The 20,809-nt window shown below is 41.0% G+C and overlaps 1 protein-coding gene across 2 annotated transcripts; it reads left to right on the top strand.

Moving 5' to 3' along the window:
• Nucleotides 1-56: 56 nt before the first annotated feature.
• ABHD13 (abhydrolase domain containing 13) lies at nt 57-20,313 on the top strand. Of its 2 annotated transcripts, none has more exons than XM_070380750.1 (2): nt 57-201; nt 15,369-20,313. In XM_070380750.1, the coding sequence occupies exon 2, from the start codon at nt 15,389-15,391 to the stop codon at nt 16,400-16,402; it is 1,014 nt and encodes a 337-aa protein (XP_070236851.1). In that variant the 5' UTR covers nt 57-201; nt 15,369-15,388; the 3' UTR covers nt 16,403-20,313. The 2 variants fall into 2 exon arrangements, with proteins under 2 accessions (XP_070236851.1, XP_070236850.1); XM_070380749.1 differs by lacking the exon at nt 57-201 and adding an exon at nt 2,440-2,656.
• Nucleotides 20,314-20,809: the final 496 nt, after the last annotated feature.

Raw genomic sequence — 20,809 nt, 5'->3', positions numbered from 1 at the left:
AGAGGCTGTGATGTCAGGGGGACGATGTGCGCAGGCGCAGTAACCTTCCGGAGGGCTCTGGGGGGACCGCCCGCCTGGCTGAGCTGCGGAGGACCGGAGGCAGCGGGGGTTACAGTGTGGTTACAAACACATATCCGGTTGGCCTCAGCAGCAGATCCTATTTGCAAACGGTTGACCCGCGAGAGTGGATTTCGTCGCGAAGTAAGACCGCAAAACACTTTGTCCACTGGCTCGTTATTGGCACTTTGAACCTGTGCCTCTCTTTAGGCTGCTCTTGGCAGGTGACAACCTCTCGAGTTCTGCTCCCTATGTGTAAAGAGTGGTACCAACGCTCATTTCCGTGGTTGAGAAACCGCCCAGGGGGGAAGAGGGTGTCTTCCTTCCCCAAACGTCTGCTGTTTCATTTAGGTGGAAAAATATGCTTTCGCAAAATTGTCTAAGCCTGTGCTTTCCTATGTGTTTTTCATGATGCAACTGTGATGCGTTCTCGTCTAATTCATAAGAATAAAAAATGTATCATTCATAATATAAACAGTTGCATACTCGGAAATCAACTGTGGAGTTCTAGTTTATATTCAAGGATTCAAAATAAAATCATGCCACAAATCTTTATTGAGCAGCTACTACGATATTGTAATTGTACTACATATGCAAAATTGAGAAATGAAAACAAACCGAATCCTTATGTTCTAGGAGCTGTAGATTTCTACCAGTATGCTCTTATGGTTTGTCCTCTTCCACCATGGAGAACTGAGAATTTATTCATAAAGTGTAGGAGGAAACAACTTTTAGAATTAGACATTTCCTTTTAGCATAAAATACTATTGCTTTAAAATGAAATTTTTCTGCAACAGGCTTGAAGAATACATCTTGAAGCCGTTAAGTGCCCTTGCTATGCTATGCTATGCTAAGTCACTTCAGTCGTGTCCGACTCTGTGACCCCATAGACGGCAGCCCACCAGGTTCCCCGTCCCTGGGATTCTCCAGGCAAGAACACTGGAGTGGGTTGCCATTTCTTTCTCCAATGCATGACTGTCTAATGTACAAAAGCCTCTTTTTACAAACTAACACACATTTAATTCACAGTACTAATATGTAGTAAAGCTGGACTGAGGTCTAGCTCCTTCTAGCCCAACAGTTAATTTCTTTATATGTCTAATTCACCTCTATTGACTGAACATTTCTCTGAAATCACTTGACTTGTAAAGTCACATGGTACTGTTTTGTGGGTAATTCTCCCACCTACTAGTCAACCTATCCATGTACTTGGGAGGAGTATCCAACAGTGTTAAGTTAAAGGATCCCCTACATGCCCATCTTCTGCAAAGGCATTCGTATACATTTTCGTACCTTGTTCAGCATCTGTTGAGTTGCTATAACGTTGGGGACTGTGCTCTGTACTAGTGATGTAACAGGGGACCCATGAATCACGAAACCAAACTCTTAAGTTGATTCAAATCCCACTCTCCAATTTACCATGTTACTGTAGCCTTTCTAATGCTTGGTTTAAAGAGAATCAACAGTTTTTCATTAAGTATCTCCTAGAGTTGCTTTGATTATTAGTTTTTGTTCGTAAGCGGTCGTCTGTCTTGGTGGGTGGTGCTTATCAGGTAATAACAGGAGTTATTATCAAGAGCCTCTGTGAACTGGAGCTCTCAATCTGGTAGCGATTTCACGTTTTAAGAAAACATTATGAAATATCGTCTGTAGATATAAAACAGAGTCCAGAGAATAGGGACTGACAGGAGACAAACACCTATAAACAAACAATTCGGTACAGCTTGGTGCGCATGGGGTTGACCGTGAAAGTCACGACGTCCCAGCTTCAGGCTCCATTTGTGTCGTCACTTCCAAAGCCTTGTTAGGGGCCCTAGAGATGTTGCCACGGTCTTGGGTTTTTGTTAAAAGTTGCAAAAGGTAGTTTTGAATTTTTCTTTCTTTCTTTCTTTTTTTTTTTTTTTTAATAAAAAGGCCGTCTAAGTGGTACAGGTCTCGGGGTCTAATAAAACATGCATCCGCTCGTGACGGTGCGCCCTGATGAAGGTAGGAGCGGGCTGGGCTGGAAGAAGACAAGAAGTTAAGTGCCCTTATGGGAGCCCTTATGGAAGTGCCGGAACTCACTGCCATACCTCTAACAACCTTCTGGGGCAGACACTCTCTTTGGGAAGAAAAGCGTCCCGCAGCGCATCCTGAGGCGTCAGAGGCAGGGCGGGAAGCCTACCGGTGCTCGGAGGATGCCTGACACGCACGGCGGGGGTACCCAGCCCACCGCGATCGCACGCGGTATCCGGCCTCGCGGTATCTTGTCCGTCCCGGGCCTCCGTCGCCGGGGACTCCCCCACTCCCCCGCCCCTACCGGGCCGCCGTCTCTGCGCATGCCCAGGAGGGCGGGGGCCGCCTTCCCCGCTCCCGGGAGGAAGGGCCAGAGCAGGTGATGTGGGAGCCGGCGGGGGCATTTGCCGGCGACACCGAGCGTGAGCCGGAAGTCGGGGAGCCGAGCGCGGCGCCGCGGGAGCTCGGGGCCGGACCGTGGCGACGGCGGCGGCGGTCCGGCGGCGGGAGGCGGAGGAGGACGATGAGGAGCGACGGAAGCGGCGCCGGGGGACGCTGCTGCGCGGCGCCGGCTCCCGAGTGCGCGGCCTGCCCGCGGGTCTGAGTGAGTGCGGGGCGGCCGGCGGGGGGCCTCCGGGGGGCTGCTCGCCGCGGGGCCGTGCGGGGGCGCCTTCGCCGGCTGAGGGGGCCGGAGAAGCCCTGACAGACACCGCTGTGGGCGCCCGGGGCGCGCCTGTGCTCCGCGGGCCGGGAGGGGGCCCGGGGCGCGTCCGAGAGCCGCTGTCCGCGGCGTCTGCAGGGACGCGCGTGAACCCCAGCACCCCCCGGCCCGGCCCTCCCGCCCTCGGGACGGGTGCGGCCGGAGCCCCGCTCCCAGGGCTCAGGGGGCTGGGGGCGGCCTGGGCCGCTCACGTCAGGGACAGGCCGTGAGAGCCGCGGCTGTCGGGGCAGGAACTTCGGGGCGCTGACGGAGCCGCCCCGGAGCACCCCCGCGGAGTTGAGAGTCAGTTTGGCTGGAGACGCCCGTGTCAGCAACGTGTGTGGATATTTTTCTACAAAATGCATCACGAGACTTTACTGCCCAAGGCGTCACAACCGCCCCCCACCCCAAACAAGTTTTATTATTCACCGGCCCTTTGAGTTACCTTTACCCCGTAGTACGGACTCAGTGGAAAGACAAAAGGAGATGCGGGCTCTTAAGTGTCAAGCTCGCTTTTCGTGGCATCTTATTCCTGGTATCATTCGATCGGGTGGTTAATTCTTCTTCGTGGGCAGGCTTAGATTTCTCGCATGTCTTTTTTGCTAAAAGGTTAAGTTTTGTTGTAAGTAAGAAGTAAATAAGTCACGGTTGATCGTCTAGTGTTCTTGTCCTAATAACTGTCCTGCTGAAGACCTAGACCGCTCATTGTTAATACTTACTGGGTGCCCAGCTTTGCTCAATCTCCTGAAAATCTTTAGGCGGATTTCCATAAGGTGATGTCACTGTCGTCAAGGAATCCGCAGCCCTTGTAAAACAGGTGAGTTAGGCTACACTAGTGAGTGCCACCGCGTGAGTTTGTGCCAACTGCAGGATGTGGCGTGGTTGGCAATAGGGAGCAGAGGTCCAGGGAAGGCTTTCTGAAGGAACTGCCACCCGCGCTGAGTTTTAACAGAAAAGAAGGCGTCGCCCTCGTTACTTCCTGCGGGCCACGGCTCGGGTGTTCTCCAGCGAGTCCTGCCATTGTTTAAAATCCAAGTCGAGCTGACCTGCTAGCTGTACTTTAACCCAGTCTGCTCTCGTAGGTAAACAGAATGCTTTAAATTCTGCCTCCTGCAAGGAGCTGTGTTTATCAACGCACTGTATTACGTTTGATCTCAGCCGAGTTGTAATTAGGTGTTTGATCTCCTTTTTACCTACGAGGAGACATATATTTAGAGAGGGTAAGTGGGTTGGCAAAAGCCACCTAGCTATTAACATACCGAGCTTGGAAACAGGCTCCTTCCCATCGCACAGACACTGCCTGCCGCTGATAGTTTCCTTTGGAATGAGGAATTTCCTTTGGAATGAGAACAGGAAGCCAGATGGTGAATATCTGAACCTTGGCGTATATTCAGACACACCTCAGGCCTGGATGAGAGCATTTGCTCACCACGCTGTCCTGGGTTAACCATCCACCCTCACGTTTTGCCATGATCTTTCCTCTCTCGTCTCTTGGAATCTATTTCTATTTCTCTGTTTTTTTCTTTAATTTAGAACTCAGTTGTTACAGATTCTAAAATCTTTCTAATTCTTGTTTAGTCGCCTCCACAACATTTGAGGTCCTTGTATACTCTTTTTACAACAGACTTTTAAAAAAGGATTCTAGTTTTTTCTAATTAAGATTTTTCTTTCCCTGAAGTGATAGGCTGCATAATAAATGACTACATTTTATGTTCCTGTTTCTTGTAAGTCTTAACTCCTACAGCAGTACATTGTACTGGAGTTGCAAAGCGGTAGCGTTTTCAGGCCATGAACTGTGTGTATTTATGAGTTAGCCTGGGAATCTTGCTTCTCCTGTAACATTGATTTTATAAGAAAATGAATTCTAAGTTTGATCCATTTGGTTAATAGTATTTAGAACACTATCCCTTCACAAGTTGGAAACTTCCTGAATTACATTATCATTTTTTATTTTGACATCAGTGTTTACATTTTTAGCCTTGTAGATCTTTTTTCTTTTTTTAAATTTTCTTTCTTTGATATTTATACTCTTAGAACAAATTGTGATTGACTTCCATAGTGACAAGAATCTGTCGTTTTTGTTCTCTGAGTTGACTCTTATATGCCAAGTCTTCTGTGTTTCAAGTGAAAGGGAAACCCAAAAATGCTACCGAGTTGCTGTCTAGTATAGTGTTCCAGATGTCTGCTCAAGCTGATTGAAATCCCAGTTAAAAATGCTCTCTGAACTCTTCAGTTGCTATCCAGCATATCCATAGGCAGTTATTGTTCATTTGTCCCATAGGACTATTAATACTCGCTTTTTCATTATTGATGACATGTGGGTAACCATTAGGGAAATAGATAATTCATTCTGTGGTGTCTCCAGCACGCTGATAGCGGCTATTTGTGTTTCCATTTCAGCTGTGCAGCTGGCATGGTTTCCTAACTCCCCAGTGCTTAGCAGAAAAGGAGATACACTAAGGCGGGAAGGCTGAATCTGCTTCTCTGTTACTTGAAATGTGACTGGAAGCTGTGAATTCCCCCAGAGGATACCATTCTCCCCTTGTGATGTAGGGGTCAGGAGTGACACATGAATTTTCTTCCCACTTTGTTCCCTTGAACCTATGCATGGTTTTGTCACTTGTTGGTATGGTTTTTTTTAATGTATGAGCAGGTTTTTTTTTTTTTAAACAGAATGTTCCTAAAATCATCAGTTGAGATAGATATAAAGACCTTTAAAATAATAGTACATTTACGACTTTTTTAAATGGTTTTGTTTAAATTTGTTTAAATTTTGTTTAAATGGTTTGTTTAAAATTGTATTTATTATTGATTACTCTTCAATCAGTTTGTTTTTGAGGAATTCCTATTTAATTCCTGTATAGGTAAAACGTCTTTTGTAGTTTTCAAAGACCTTTTCCTGTTGGCAGAATCAGTAAATGAACATATACCATGCAATTCGATGTAAACTTTTGCAGTTTAAAAATAATGATGATAATTAGCATTTACTTTCTTTTTGTGAATCAGTTCCAACCTTCATTAAAATAAAATTTTATCTGTGATTGAAAGAATAACATACTTGTCCAGTTTACTCTGCTGGGAAAGATTGAAGGCAAAAAGAGAAGAGGGCAGCAGAGAATGAGATGGTTTGACAGCATCACCAGCTCAATGGACATTAATTTGAACAAACTTCGGGTGATGGTGAAGGACAGGGAAGCCTGGCGTGCAGCAGTCCATGGGGTCGCAAAGAGTCGGACACGACTGAGCGACTGAACAAAAACAAATCATTGGGACAATCATAATTAAATGTATTCATTCCCATAGTTTGAGTTTTAGTTCTTAATGTAAGTTGTTAATCTTTATTTTAAATTTTTAGATAAAATACTGCCCCATAAAGGATTGATATGAAGAGACTGCCAGCTTCACAGGGAAAGCAGTAGTATTCTTTGGTGAGGAGGAGGTTGAGGGTCCTTGTTACTGTACACTTGGAATTAATCTGGGAGGTGCCATTTGCATCACTGACATTGCTTTTTATTGGAGAGAATAACCTGAGTTCCCTGTGCAAAGCAAAGAAAAAAACCCGTCGAGTTCATGGAAACTCATGATGGTCTTTGAATACCAGCTTTTCTTCTTCCCCTCCCATTAATTACAGACTCCTAAAACATAACAATGTCGTTTATTCTGTGAAGATTGTTTAGCCAAAGTTATTTTCTACAGCTTTGACTGTGCGTTGTTTAGAAATATTACTTTGGTGGTCTGGGAAGGAGACTGAACATGTTTGATGAGTAAAATATTTTACAGACCTCAGTTGAAATATAAAATCACCACATCTCCACACATCTGTGATTTCTGGAGTCCTGTATCTCTCAGTAGCTTTTCAGGTACTCTAAAAGTCCCATACCAGGGCCTCCAAATTTCCACTGTACCAGTTAGTGAAAACAGTATTATTGATAATTCAATACCTACTTTCCAATTCCAGCCTTTAATTTTTCTCTATTACCTGTAAAGTAGAATTTGTGAGATCTTAGGTATTATTCAGGTAACTGCTTCCTTTTACAAATGTAGAAACTCAGAAAGCGACGTACAAGGATGCTCATTCAGAGTGGTTCCCCACATTTAAACGTGGACGTGACTAGTCACCCGAGGTGTGCAAAGCAGCAGTGACTGGGTCAAAGCCGCACTCAGGGCGATAGATGACCAGGCTGAAAGGTCAGCTCCCCATGTTTGTCATCTGTCTTATGGCCGTAGTCCTTGGGACCCAAAGAAATTATGTGTCTTTACCAAAGATATTTCTCTTCCAGGACCTATAAAGCTTTAGAAACCAGTAAATATTATAATGCACAAAAGATTTAAATTAATGTAGTACCTCATTCTTAATTTAAAGGTGTTAAGTCTTTGCAGAAAAAGGCAATAAAATTATGTAGTTAGGCAGTGTAGAATAGTGGTGCTCAAACTTTTTTTGTTTCAGAGCACCTTCACATTTTAAAAAATTATTGAGGTCTCTAAAGAGTTTTCATATATGTAGACTATGTAGAAAGATATTTATTATTTTAGAAATTAAGAGTGGGAGCTTATAAAATGCATAATTTTATCACTTAAAAATAACAGTAAAAAAATCCATCATATTTTAGCATAATAACATTTTTATGCAAAAGAGCCATCTTTGCCAAAAAATTAGCAAGGAGTTTAGTGCTGTTTTACATTTTTGTAAATATCTTTAATGTCTGTTTAATAGAAGACAGGCATATTATCATGTTTCTACATTCATTGTCATATGGTAGGTTGTTTTCGGTGAAGTTTATAAAGAAAGTCAGGCTCACACAGATTTATGGTTTTAAAGGGGTTATTTTAATAGTCTTTTCAGATAATTGTGGATATACTCAACAGATGGTAGTTTCTTAAAGATCAGTTACATTGTGGAATCTGAAATCCATATCAAAGAACTTTTTGTCTCCGTTATGGTAAAATCCATTGGTTTATCTTTCAATGAATTTTTTTGTATCTGTGCTTGATTTTGGTGACACCAGTCATTGGTCATTGAAAATATTAGTTTACTGTGCTGGGCAGATTCTTCCAAATATTCGCACATTTAATGTGTTGTCAAAAATCACACTTGTTTGTGTCATTACCATCACAGTGCCGTCAGAAGAGCCTCTTAAGTCGAGGAAGCTATTAGCACCTTCACTCATTTTTCAGAAAAAATGTCTGCCGAACACAGAAGTCTGAACAACCACAGTTTATCAGTTGTCTTTTTAGGTAAAAATGGTGTCACTTAAATAAAGCAGCTAGTTCCTCCCACACCTCAGATGTGTTTTCAGTACAGTCCATAGGGTCGCAAAGCTTCAGATGGGACTGGGCGCAGCCACACTCAGCAGTAGTGCCTCATGCGCCCCCCTTGCTTGGTCACTCGTTGTCACAAAATGTTGCAAAGTGGACTCACTGATAGAGATATGATAAAGAGGACAGTGGCACCTACATTTTGGTGCCCCTGTCTTGAATCTTGCTAAGGCACTGGCAGCTTCACCCATCTTTGGTTTTGTACCACTAGTGCGCACGTCAGACAGCTAAACGGCAAGCAGCCTTCTAGTCTGCTTACGTTGATCCTGTTGATCTGAAACACCCTTTGAACGGGCCTTGGGGACCCCAGGAGTCTGCAGCCACACTTTGAGAACCACGGGCATAGCGAGGTCTCAGGTTTCATCGGGACCTTATAGTTCACCCAGTTCAACTGCTCTACTTCACACTGCCCTCGCCAAGTATTTATTTAGATTTTGTTTGAATGCTTCCAGTTCCTGTGAATAACTGTGCTAAATGAATAAAAATAAGAGACATAGCTGCTTGATGGAAAGTAAGAGAGATTCGTAACCCTGGAATTGTGCTTTGTCCTGTTATTTTAAAAAAGTGCATACTTATAAATTTTGAATCGCCTGTAGTGTCTGTGATTGAGATGGCAGATGGGTGCAGGTGTTGATGGCATTGCCTTTCATCTTTAAATCGGATGATAGCCTGCATTGGAATCTGACGAGGCTTGGAAAGCAGCCGTGGGGGTGTTCTGTGGTCTAGGCTGGGCTTGAGAAAGCCCTTGAGAACTCATATAATATCATTGAGGGTGGGCACACACTTGCTATTAATCTCATTTTTAAGCCTCAGCTTATAGAACAGTTATTTAAATATTTCCCCTTAGGAATGGAACCATTTCCCGTCTTCTGAGTCCACGTGTGAGAGCACGTGACAGAGGTCAAGTGAGCATGTCCGTCATCGCTCCCTCAGTTGACTGGATCCTCAGCTAACCCTGTACCCAGCATGGTGGTTCTGACAGCTCCAAGCTATCCATTCTTTGTATCTTTAGCCTTAAATCACTTATTGTACTGATATTTAAAGATAGGAAGCATACGGAGTGGTCACGGTGAACCAAACTACTTAATGTTGACCGTAAAATTCTCACAGTGATCATCAGCAGATCCATATGTTTCATTCCTATGATCCAAGTGCTAATAGAGTATAAAAAGATACTACTAATTGTTTCAAAACTGTTCTTTTTAAGAAGCAAACAATCATGATTAGATTTACTTTGGCTATGAATAATAAAAAATTAATCATGTTTTTAATAGGTTATTTTTTGAGAAATGTTCACTAATATCAGTGTGATACTTCTAACCACTTTATCTAAATAAAAAGCACAAAAATTACTTTTCCAAGATTGATATTTTTTATTTAGCTGTAAAACATGCTATGATAATGTGCTAATTTTTGATACTGTAATGTAGATTTAGTCTGCATGTTATATTAAGCCCTAGAATCAGCTGGTTTTCAAAAAAATAACATTTGTTCACATATCATGCTTTTTTGTTCATAATTTACATAAACCATGGAAAACATTAGCTAAGGAGGATTTGTTTAGTTTGGGATAAGTTTGCGTTGCTTATGAAGCATCAGGTACTCAACAAACAGATAAATTGAGATTATGGATGAAGTAGACATGAAGAATTCATAAACAGGTATGATGGAGGCATGAGAAAGAATGAAATCCCCAAGGGAAAGAAGGGTCAGTATACAGGTCCTTGGAAAACACCCCTGTTCAGGGATGGGTCAGAGGGGAGACACACAAGAATTTTATTCTACTGGAAGCCAAGGAAGATTCAAGATTTAGTGCCACTTAGCAGTACATTCGGAGAGGGCAATGGCACCCCACTCCAGTACTCTTGCCTGGGAAATCCCATGGATGGAGGGACCTGGTAGGCTACAGTCCATAGGGTTGCTAAGAGTCAGACACGACTGAGCGACTTCACTTTCACTTTTCACTTTCATGCATTGGAGAAGGAAATGGCAACCCACTCCGGTGTTCTTGCCTGGAGAATCCCAGGGACAGAGGAGCCTGGTGGGCTGCCGTCTCTGGGGTCGCACAGAGTCGGACACGACTGATGGAACTTAGCAGCAGCAGCAGCAGCAGTACACTGTTGCAGTGTGGACGAGAAAAATCCATTGGATTCATTAGCAAGCGGGGTTTGCTTTTTATGAGAGATCCTCATGATAGCTCATGCTTTTCATTGAATTCTCTTAGTGGTTAAGCAGGTGCTGGAATGGTTAAAGACACAGACAGATGGACTTGAGAGTCAGTTAATGTGTGATAATTTGGCAAAGGCATGATTGAGAAATGGGAATAAGTTAGATATTTATTTAAGATGTGGGACTTGTAGCTCATTCGATAAAGAATCTGCCTGCCATGCAGGAGACCCGGGTTTGATCCCTGGGTCGGAAAGATTCCCTGGAGAAGGAAATGGCAACCCACTCCAGTATTCTTGCCTGGAAAATCCCATGGACAGGGGAGCCTGGAGGGCTACAGTCCATGGGGTCGCAAGAGTTGGACACGACTTAGTGACTAACAACCACCACCACCAGGCGTAAGGTTAAAAACATGGTAATGATGTAAAAGAAGCGTGGAAGATGAGGGATACTGGGCACCAGGCTTCTGTGCTCAACAGGGCTAACGTCCTTTCCCTCTAAACAACTTTTCTAATCCGTGTAAACTTTGGTTTCACTTCAGGTATGTTAAACTCACCGTTCATCTCGATTGCTTATGGTTCTAAGATGTTATCAGCAAATGCAGTGCAGCATGCAGAAGAGCCTGGCAAAAATCCACCTCTTCTGGCAACACCTTTCATGAATGTTTGCCTCCTAAGATGTACTTTCTAAGGGGTAACTAATTGCCTTGCTTATTCTGCATGACCAGCAGCAGTGGTCTTGGGTTCAGCTGGACATTCTCAAAAGACGCAGTAGACCATACCTGACACCAGCCTCCCACTGCCTTGTTGAGAGATGCGGATAGAAGACCCGGCTTGGCAGAGTCGAGTGCGTCATTCCACGTGACGACTCAGGCCGGCGGGAAGAGGATGCAGGGCTGGGAGCAGGTGGTGCTGTGACCCAACTGCTTCATGCCCCACAGGAAACGGGGTCTTTTGTTGCGAGACAGAGGCATAGTGTCCAGGACTCAGCAGAGAGCACGCCAGGCACACACCTTACCCCGCTCAGCCCAGACTCGGCTCTGCAGTGGTGTCAGGCCCACCACACAGAGAGCTCCTCAGAAACATTTCTCATCGCCTACCTGTAGGAGGTTCCCACGGAAACAGTGCTTGAGGGTTAACCAGAGGTCATCACTTTTTCCTGGGGGAGAAGAGGTTTTGTTAACCCTTTATTCACACTAATTTTTTTGGCAAAACAGATGGGAAACTTACTGCTAGCTTTAGGATCTGTTGACTGTTTTCAAGGAAGTGTTGCATTTTTTACTGACCATCATAGCATCTGGGTTTATGCGAAGTTATTTTTACATCTCAACAGATGGCTCAAGTTATGCCTTGAATAATTGTACTTGGTTGATAGTTTCATCAAATTTGTTCAGTAGAAGTCCTTCCTGGATAGTTTGCTAGATCCAGCTCTTTGAAGAGCATGGAGCTATGGTACAGAATGGGGACGGAAGTCATTGGCAATTGGGTTAGCAAACATAAGGCAGTCCGTGAGCAGAGGTCTCTTTCTAAACCACCGGAATGCTGCAGTGTATTCAAGAGAAGACACACACACTCTCTAGAACATTTTTTATTAACCAGTCCTTAAAATTGACTTCCATTTGCTATTCCTCAAAGTGAATTGGCTTTTATTGACTTGCACAGTGTAACAATCCATTGCAAGATTGCATTTGTGTATCACAAAGTCATTTAATGTAGGTGACTTTTCGGGAAAGCTTTGTGGAAAACTGCAAGGTTAATCCTATATTCCTAAGCAATAATGGACTCAAATATGCCACTTTCCTGATGTCCACTCTTAAATATACATGTCCAGTGTTCAGAATGCAGTTACGTGAGCATTTTAAAAATTCTCATTCTACCGAAAAAAAAATTCAAACTGAAAATAAGTGATACACCCAAGATTACTTAACAAATATATGGTAGAACAGACTTTAAGGTGATGGAATTTTACTGTGTTTTTTTCCTGATATGTCACAAAACAAATGATATTTGAGTTACACATCTCTCTGATACTTCTGTCCTAAATGATTGGCTTGACTATGAAAAAAAATGTACCTTTTTTCACTAAAGAAATAAATGATACATTTTTCCCAAATGGTACAGTGCTCTAGTGTATTTGTATGTTATATCCCAGACCTTATTAATCCTAATCGTTATACAAACATTGTTTTGTTTTGATGTATCAAATAAATGCCAGTCTATTTCCGAATTTTCCTATACAACTCCTAGGTATAAATGAAAGTCATTCTCTTAGACTTAACAGAAATAAGGATTAAATTAAGTAAATGTTAGCATTAGATGAAAAAGGAAAGTGGTCCGATGTGGCTCTGAGACCTGGCCCTACAGTGACGGTCATAGAGCAGCGCTGTGTAGTGGCTGTTGGTGGATAGTCGTCCCGGACCGTGAACCGCGTTGGCTGTCCACCTGGACCCCAGGGCTGGGATTCAGGCCTCCGTGCCTCGGCTTGTTCAGCTGCTGTAGTGCAGCCTCTTTCTCTCAGCCTGGTTCTTCCCAGGTCTGACCCTTAATGCCCAGGTCCTGCTGCCCTGTCTTCTAAGCTTGGATACCTGCTTTTCTCTTACTGCCGAGCTTGTTGTAATAAAACTTGCCACAACTGGGTGGCAGTATTGGTTTCAGAGCAGCTTCAGAAGAACGCTAGGCTGTTGGTTTGTGTTCAAAGAGAGTCATTTGAACAAAAACTCAAATTTGAAAATCCATGTTTAGTGAAATAGTTAACAATTTTTGGTGAGATAATGATGAAAAACTAAATCTATTAAATTATCTAACTCATCTTTATAGCCAGCATAATTTAACTTGATCTTCAGTATTTAATTTGATGAACTAAATACTACATTTAAAAGTTTATGGCATACAGTAAAATTTTAAAGATAAGTCATTAACAGTTATTTACTAAATTTAAGACTAACTTTATGGATAGTTTTGTTAGTGAGTAAAAGAGAATTTTTTTTAATGGTAAATACTTAAGTAGATGACTAAAAACATTGTAGCATCTCACCTTTTTTGCCTTTTTAAGACGGTATGTGTAAATTTTATTTGATTATAAAAGCATTGACTTCTGAAAGCTTTTCTTCTGTATTTTCTTTATATCACTTATATTTTTCAGCAAAGTTTTAAAAGATTTTTTCTCCAGTGAGTAATTTTCTTCACTTACCTCTGGTTCTCAGATAGAATTTTCTGTGTCTTTGTTTCACACCTGTCCCCCAAGTGTCTACAGCCGTATCAGTATGCCGCAGCAGTCTTTGCTGACTCCCTGGTGTGAAGTTGCAGTCAGGGCTGTGTAAAGATTGAACATGTTGCACAGTGCTAGCAGTCTGAAGTTTCTTTTAAATCAGTTGTGAAACACAAATTATTAGACCGTTTCTTAAAAATAATACAGAGTTGGACACGACTGAGCGACTTCACTTTCACTTTTCACTTTCACACATTGGAGAAGGAAGTGGCAACCGGCTCCAGTGTTCTTGCCTAGAGAATCCCAGGGACAGGGGAGCCTGGTGGGCTGCCGTCTCTGGGGTCGCAGAGAGTCGGACACGACTGAAGCGACTTAGCAGCAGAAAGGGCTTCCCAGATGGCGATAGTGGTAAAGAATCTACCTGCCGATGCAGGAAATGCAAGGGACAAGGGTTCTATCCTTAGGTTGAGAAGATCCCCTTGAGAAGGAAATGGCAACACACTCCAAGATTCCTGCCTGGAAAATTCCATAGACAGAAGAGCCTGGTGGGCTACGGTCCACGGGGCCTCAAAAAGTGATTGAGCACAGTTTTAAATTGTTTTTTAAATTTAGCTACGCGAGAACCTCCAAATGGGGAAGGGATACTTTATTTTTTTTATCCTAGTTTAATTATAATTTTTTTCTATAATGTGGAAAATTGACAATAAAGCATATTGGATTGATCTTGACAGGTTAGACTCTGTTAACTCCCTCTTTAATAAAATTTGCCCTCAATCTACTTAGCTTAATAATTGTGTATGATACAAAATCAATATACAAAAATATGTTGTGTTTCTATAAGCTAATAATGACCTATCAGAGAAATTACGACAATCTCGTATATGGTTTCATTGAGAAGAATAAATAGGTAGGCAGAACACTCTTTGACTTAAATTGCAACAATGTTTTTTGGATCTGTCTTCTCCAGTCATGGAAACAAAAGCAAAAAATAAACAAATGGGACCTAATTAAACTTAAAAGCTTTTGCACAGCGAAGGAAACCACAGATAAAATGAAAAGACAACCTATGGACTGGGAAACAATATTCGCAAATCATGAGACCAACAAGGGCTTATTTTCCAGAATAGACAAACAGCTTATATAGCTCAATATCAAAAACACAGCAAAACACCACAACCCAATCAAAAAATGTGCAGAAGACCTAAATAGACATTCCTCCGAAGAAGACGTGCACGGGGCCAGTGGCACGTGAAGAGGCGCTCAGCGTCACCAGTTGGAGAAATGCAGATCAGAGCCGCAGTGAGGCGCTACCGCAGGTGTTCTCACCCGCACCTATGTGAGCTACTGGCCTCTGACTAGACTGGCTGTGGGGTCACCGTGCAGCATGTGCAGTAGGCCTGAAGCTGACGTAATGTTACGTGTCCCTTCACCTCCGTGTAGAAACTGCCCTCACCCTCCTCAGCTGGCCAGTGGATGCACCAGGAGCCTTGGCGCCTGGCTTCCTGGCCTCCGGGCTCTTCTGCCTGCAAAGCTGGGACGTGGCCAATCCACTTAGGCTCCTGAGCCTGTGTTCCCTCCTGGAAAAAACGGGGAACATGGCATCAGTTTATTTTTCTCTTAAATCAAGGAAAATACACGAAGGAAAGTATTTTTAACGCATTTTTTTTAAACCTGCATTTTTTTTTTCTTTTTAGAAAATGAATATATTTAATGCGTATTTGTCTTTCATCAGTACAGCAGTGGAGGGTGAAAACAGCTTGGGAACTGAAGGGACCGAGAGAATTAGGACGGGCGGTTTTATGGATGGCCTGGTGTGGCTTCCAAGGACTCTCCTGGTGATGGGATTGGTTACATCATGGACCTAACTTTTAAGCTAATAGATACATGTCACCTCACTGACTCTCTCTCTCTCTCTTTCTGTCTCTAGGACACTTGCAGAGAGCCACGATGGAAAAGTCCTGGATGCTGTGGAACTTTGTTGAAAGATGGCTGGTAGCTTTGGCTTCCTGGTCTTGGGCTCTCTGCCGCATTTCTCTTTTATCTTTAATAGTGACCTTTCATCTGTATGGAGGCATTGTCTTACTTCTGTTAATATTCATATCAATAGCAGGTATTCTGTATAAATTCCAGGATGTATTGCTTTACTTCCCAGAACAGCCATCTTCTTCGCGCCTTTATGTTCCCATGCCCACTGGTATTCCACATGAAAACATTTTCATCAGAACCAAAGATGGAGTGCGCCTGAATCTCATTTTGATAAGATACACTGGAGACAGCTCGCCCTATTCCCCGACTATAATTTATTTTCACGGGAATGCAGGCAACATAGGCCACAGGTTGCCAAATGCCTTGCTTATGTTGGTTAACCTCAAAGTCAATCTTCTGCTGGTCGACTACCGAGGCTATGGGAAGAGTGAAGGAGAGGCAAGTGAAGAAGGACTCTACCTTGATTCTGAGGCTGTGCTGGACTATGTGATGACCAGACCCGACCTTGACAAAACAAAAATTTTCCTTTTTGGCCGTTCCTTGGGAGGAGCGGTAGCTATTCATTTGGCTTCTGAGAATTCACATAGGATTTCAGCCATTATGGTTGAGAACACATTTTTAAGCATACCACACATGGCCAGCACTTTATTTTCATTCTTTCCAATGCGTTACCTTCCTTTATGGTGCTACAAAAATAAGTTCTTGTCCTACAGAAAAATCTCTCAGTGCAGAATGCCTTCTCTCTTCATCTCCGGACTCTCCGACCAGTTAATCCCACCAGTAATGATGAAGCAGCTCTATGAGCTCTCCCCGTCTCGGACTAAGAGATTAGCCATTTTTCCCGATGGAACTCATAACGATACGTGGCAGTGCCAGGGTTACTTCACGGCCCTCGAACAGTTCATCAAAGAAGTAATAAAGAGTCCTTCTCCTGAAGAGATGGCCAAAACTTCATCTAATGTAACAATTATATGATGTTTTCGTTTTCATTAATGCACTGTATTTTAATTTGTGCAGAATGATAAAAAAAAAATACTCCTTTCTAGAAGCGTGTTATGTCTGTACTTGTCTGAAGAGTGACATTAAACTTTGAAAGGACTTCAGTGCTCCTTTAAAATGATCCAAATAGTTTTTTACATTTGAAAAACTATAATTATTGGGATTATTTCATACATTTTCACCAGACTTTTCAGTGTGGTTGCGTATCCATATCTTTAGTTTAATATGCTATTATAGCATATTCAAAAGTTTCTTGTTGCCCAAGATGTACGTGTAATCCGTGTGACACTTAGATTAATGACTAAGTGTGAAAGGAGACATGTAAACGAGAAACCTTTGGGTATTATTCCTTTAGTAAATACTGGGACAATCATGGTAAGCAAACTTAGTTCTGTAATTGCATTTTTCACCTTAAAAATTAAAATGAAATGCATGGTGGTGTTTTATTCCTTGACTTATGCAATGCACTGTTTTTAATGTAAATAGTACTGATCATATACCAGTGTATATGGTAGCCTGGGTTATATCTATTTTTATGTAAACTCTATTTTGTTTTTAGCCAGAAATGAAATTGAGGCCTGTGTGCAGGTCGCCGTTGACTTTTGCTCTGCTGAATCCTGAGATCCAGCCTTTTCTTCAAAATAAATGGGACCCCCTTTTCCAGTGTAAATGTACCATGTTTTGTTAGGTACAGTCTGGATCATGGCATGTAAAAACAGAAATTGAGACTTTTACTGCAGCTTTGATGTGCATATTTGAACTTTTTAACATTTGTATCAATGATTTTGGTGGCAAAAGGAGTTTTAGCTTCTGTCATTTTGTAAGTCTACAGCTGAACCACTAATAGCGGTCATAATGAAGATCAGAACCTATTTAAGAATCAATTAGGAAGTCTTATTACATTATTGTACATACTGTTTTACAAAAATTCCTACGTTTGCTTTTTTAAATCCAAATATCTATGTGGATCTATCCCACTGAAGCCAAGGTAACATTTATTGGACTTTCTGAAAATAGAAGTGACAAAAACAAAAGTAAATGAAAATTATCTTCTTCAGCTTAACGTTTCAGTTATAAAATAGAGGAGCTGCATCAAAGGACAGCTTTAGGAAGTCTTATTTATTCATTTTCTACCTGTGAGAATGTGTGAGTGAAAGAACTCTAGAGCTTTTTATCACAGAACCTATTACCACGTTTAACCATTAAATGGCTGTAAGTGAGAAGTAGTATTTAGACATATAGAAGAGTAAGAAAAATCTTACTTAAAAAAAGAGCCCCTTAAACTTACAAGATTACCTGAAAAAACATAAGCAGTCCTCAAAAATTAGAGGTAATTGAGATGTGTACATTATTGCATCAGCTCTAACGTACGCTGTTGTGAATATTTTAGCTGTGTTTATTGGCTTTGTACAAGTAGCTCAGACAGAGAAAGAATGGATCAGTAATCTTGACCTCAGTCAAAAACTCTGTGAAGACAGGGCAGGAGACAGTTTTGCCAAATCACATTATTGTCTCTCACTTTCTGTCAGTGTTTAAGAAAAAATAAAATACAGCAAGTGTGAGTTCTCAAGGATAAATGTTTTCTATAAATTGTAAAAACATCATGCATTTAAAAACGAAATTGGAAACGCATATCATGGAAGGTGTATTTTGTATGCATAAATTCACGACAATTAAAGGCTGCTTTCATTCTGTCAATCATTGCTGTGTAGAATGACTATCCCAGATAGTAATACGTTAAAAAGGAAGAAGACCTGAAAATGTAGTGTATCTAGACATGAGCTTACCCAGACTTGTGTCACTTTTTAGCGTTTACAAAGTACATTATGTTTTCTTGTGATCATTTAGTACACTGGAGCAATTTATCAACTTTAGTTATAAATATACTGATGAAGCATAAAAAGCTTTTTCTTCATCGGTGTTTCATTTAATGCTGCTGTTTTTCTTAGTACTTCAGGTTTATTTTTTGTTTGTTTTTAGCAACCTCCCCACCGGTTTTTTTGTGTATCCCATTCCTACCTTTGTTCTTCTCTTTGGGTTGAGGAGCCTTTCTTTCTGCAGCAAAGGGGAGAGGTTGTGTCTAGGGCTGTAGTATTTAAATCTCTTTCCTAGCTTCTTTGTGTATTTGAGGCTATTTCCTTAAATGGGAAACAGGTAGAAGACAAACTCCTATTATCAGGGGTTCATGAAGCCCATGGCATCATTTTTTTTTTTTAAACATCTAATTTTGTGGCCAAAGCAACTGGTCAAGAAAACATGAATTCATGAGTCACACCTTCATTTTGGACTCATCTCTTAGTGGGTATAGGCTTGTGTCCGTCTTATTAATTTCTGTCTCATTTATGCAAGAGCAGCTGTAGGCATTTCTGGATGAGGTTTTAAATGTAATTTGGAAATCCTAGAGTGATTTTTAAAAATAGAATAAAATTGATTGAGATCAAAATCCATTATTCTAAAAGGGATTATTGGAAGTAAAATGGTGACGAGTATCCTAAAGAAAGACACTGCAAAATACAGGAGGAAACCGTTCCTAACAGATACAAGAATACTAACAAGATAAAGACAACTGGAAAGGTGAATGAGACATGTGTCCCTAAGGGTGGCTCTAGGATGTAATTAGCTGCTGAGGTTGGTGACAAGGAAGCAGAACATGGAACGCAGAACGTAGGAACCACGGCGTTTCTAACAGAGGAGGCGACTGGAGCACCTGTTAATTGTATCTACCCTACGTCTTTGCAAATACTTTGACTGTAAAACGTATTTTCATTAAAATGATATTCTGAATTTTGTTATGGGGCAGCTTAAATTTATTTTTTTCTTGAATGTAGACAGTTGATAATAACCCGTGTTCTACCTTTGTGTCACCAGATTAATGACACTGTAATCCTTGCTGAGGATTCATGCCACCTGATGCTTTCATACTCATTTCTTATGAGTAGTTTATACCATTTGGTTTGAGATGGGTCTGGGCTTGTTTGGTGGACTTAACGAAGGCCATATTCAATTTTATATAAACTATCATGCAAGCCCGGCCAAAGTGTAGTTTTTGATTGAGTCCCTTCCTTGAGGTTAGGAGTAAATACGGTAAGTCTTAAAAAGGGATGTCACTGACATCCCTTTTTAAATTAGGTCGTGATTGAGAGAGCCGAAAACCTCCACTGACCTTTCCCCTCTTCGTTTTTCTTAATATGTTTGACTGCAGTTACAGAGAAAGAAACGTGAAAAGAGTACTTTTGGATTATCTGCTTAAATTTATGTATTTTCATATCACTCAGGTAAAGTTGTGAATGACAGAGCACAGACATCTATTTTTTAAATCAGAGTAGAAAATAAAAAGCACTTCTGTTAACTTATATTGCCATATATGCACATCATCTTAGCTAATCAGAAATAGTGTGTTCATTTGTGTGGCAAAATAAATGCATTCATTCTAATAGTAGTCAACACATTTTTGCCAGATGGCACAAATATACCTCCATTTATATTTTGTTTCTCAAAAATGTAGTTTAACAATAGGACTGTGTATAAGAGACACTTTTATGAAAAGTGTCATATATACATACGTAACAGGGATGAGTGTATGTTGAACAATTTCTGTCAGTACACCATATGCTGGAAATTCCAAGTTGTTTTCAACCCATTCAGATACATTCAGGATAAAATAAGTTAATCCAATTTCATAATGTAAATCATATTTTGTTATTTGCCATAGTTTATTTGAAGCCGTAATAAACTTTTATAACTCAGATTTGAATGTTATAGTGCATTATGTGGTAATCATGGCAAGCAAACATTGACATTTGTTTTTTTACAAATAAATTTCTTTTAAAATATACTTTCTATTTTTCTGTACTGACATATGCAATAAATTGATACATTAAAAGTTTGATTAATGTCTTAAGATAGTTTGTTTTCAGTCTTTTCTATTAACCTAAATTATATGAAAGGACATTAAATCTTCCTCAGTGGTCAAATAAACTCGCGAATTTGTACTGAAATTAATGAATTTTTATTGGTGTGAATAAAAGTTAGATCTACTTTCTCTTCCCTATATATATATATATATAAATGAATGTAGTCCCATTAATATATATATTAATGTATAATAATTATACATTATTATAATGTATAATATTATTATACATTATTATAATGTATTATTCTCCCACATACATTTCATTTAGGCTAATATTAAATATTTCCTGTATGTGAACTGCTGGTGGATGAGACCCAAAGCATTTGATTAGTTACATTAATACAGGAATGAATGGATTTTAACTGTTCTTAGTTAATGTTGCCTTGAGAGTTCATAAAGTGCCTTTTTGTGAAATTCTGCTTTTCTTCTCATTAGTATTGAGTTAATGATTCGGGGTTAATTATAAA

The sequence above is a fragment of the Bos mutus genome, chromosome 12 (genome assembly GCF_027580195.1).
Source record: "Bos mutus isolate GX-2022 chromosome 12, NWIPB_WYAK_1.1, whole genome shotgun sequence".
Classification (NCBI taxonomy): domain Eukaryota; kingdom Metazoa; phylum Chordata; class Mammalia; order Artiodactyla; family Bovidae; genus Bos; species Bos mutus.
This window is presented reverse-complemented; position numbering and strand designations above follow the sequence as displayed.

Coding starts and splice junctions, on each gene's coding strand:
- ABHD13 (XM_070380750.1), top strand. CDS start 15,389: ATGGAAAAGTCCTGGATGCTGTGGAACTTTGTTGAAAGATGGCTGGTA.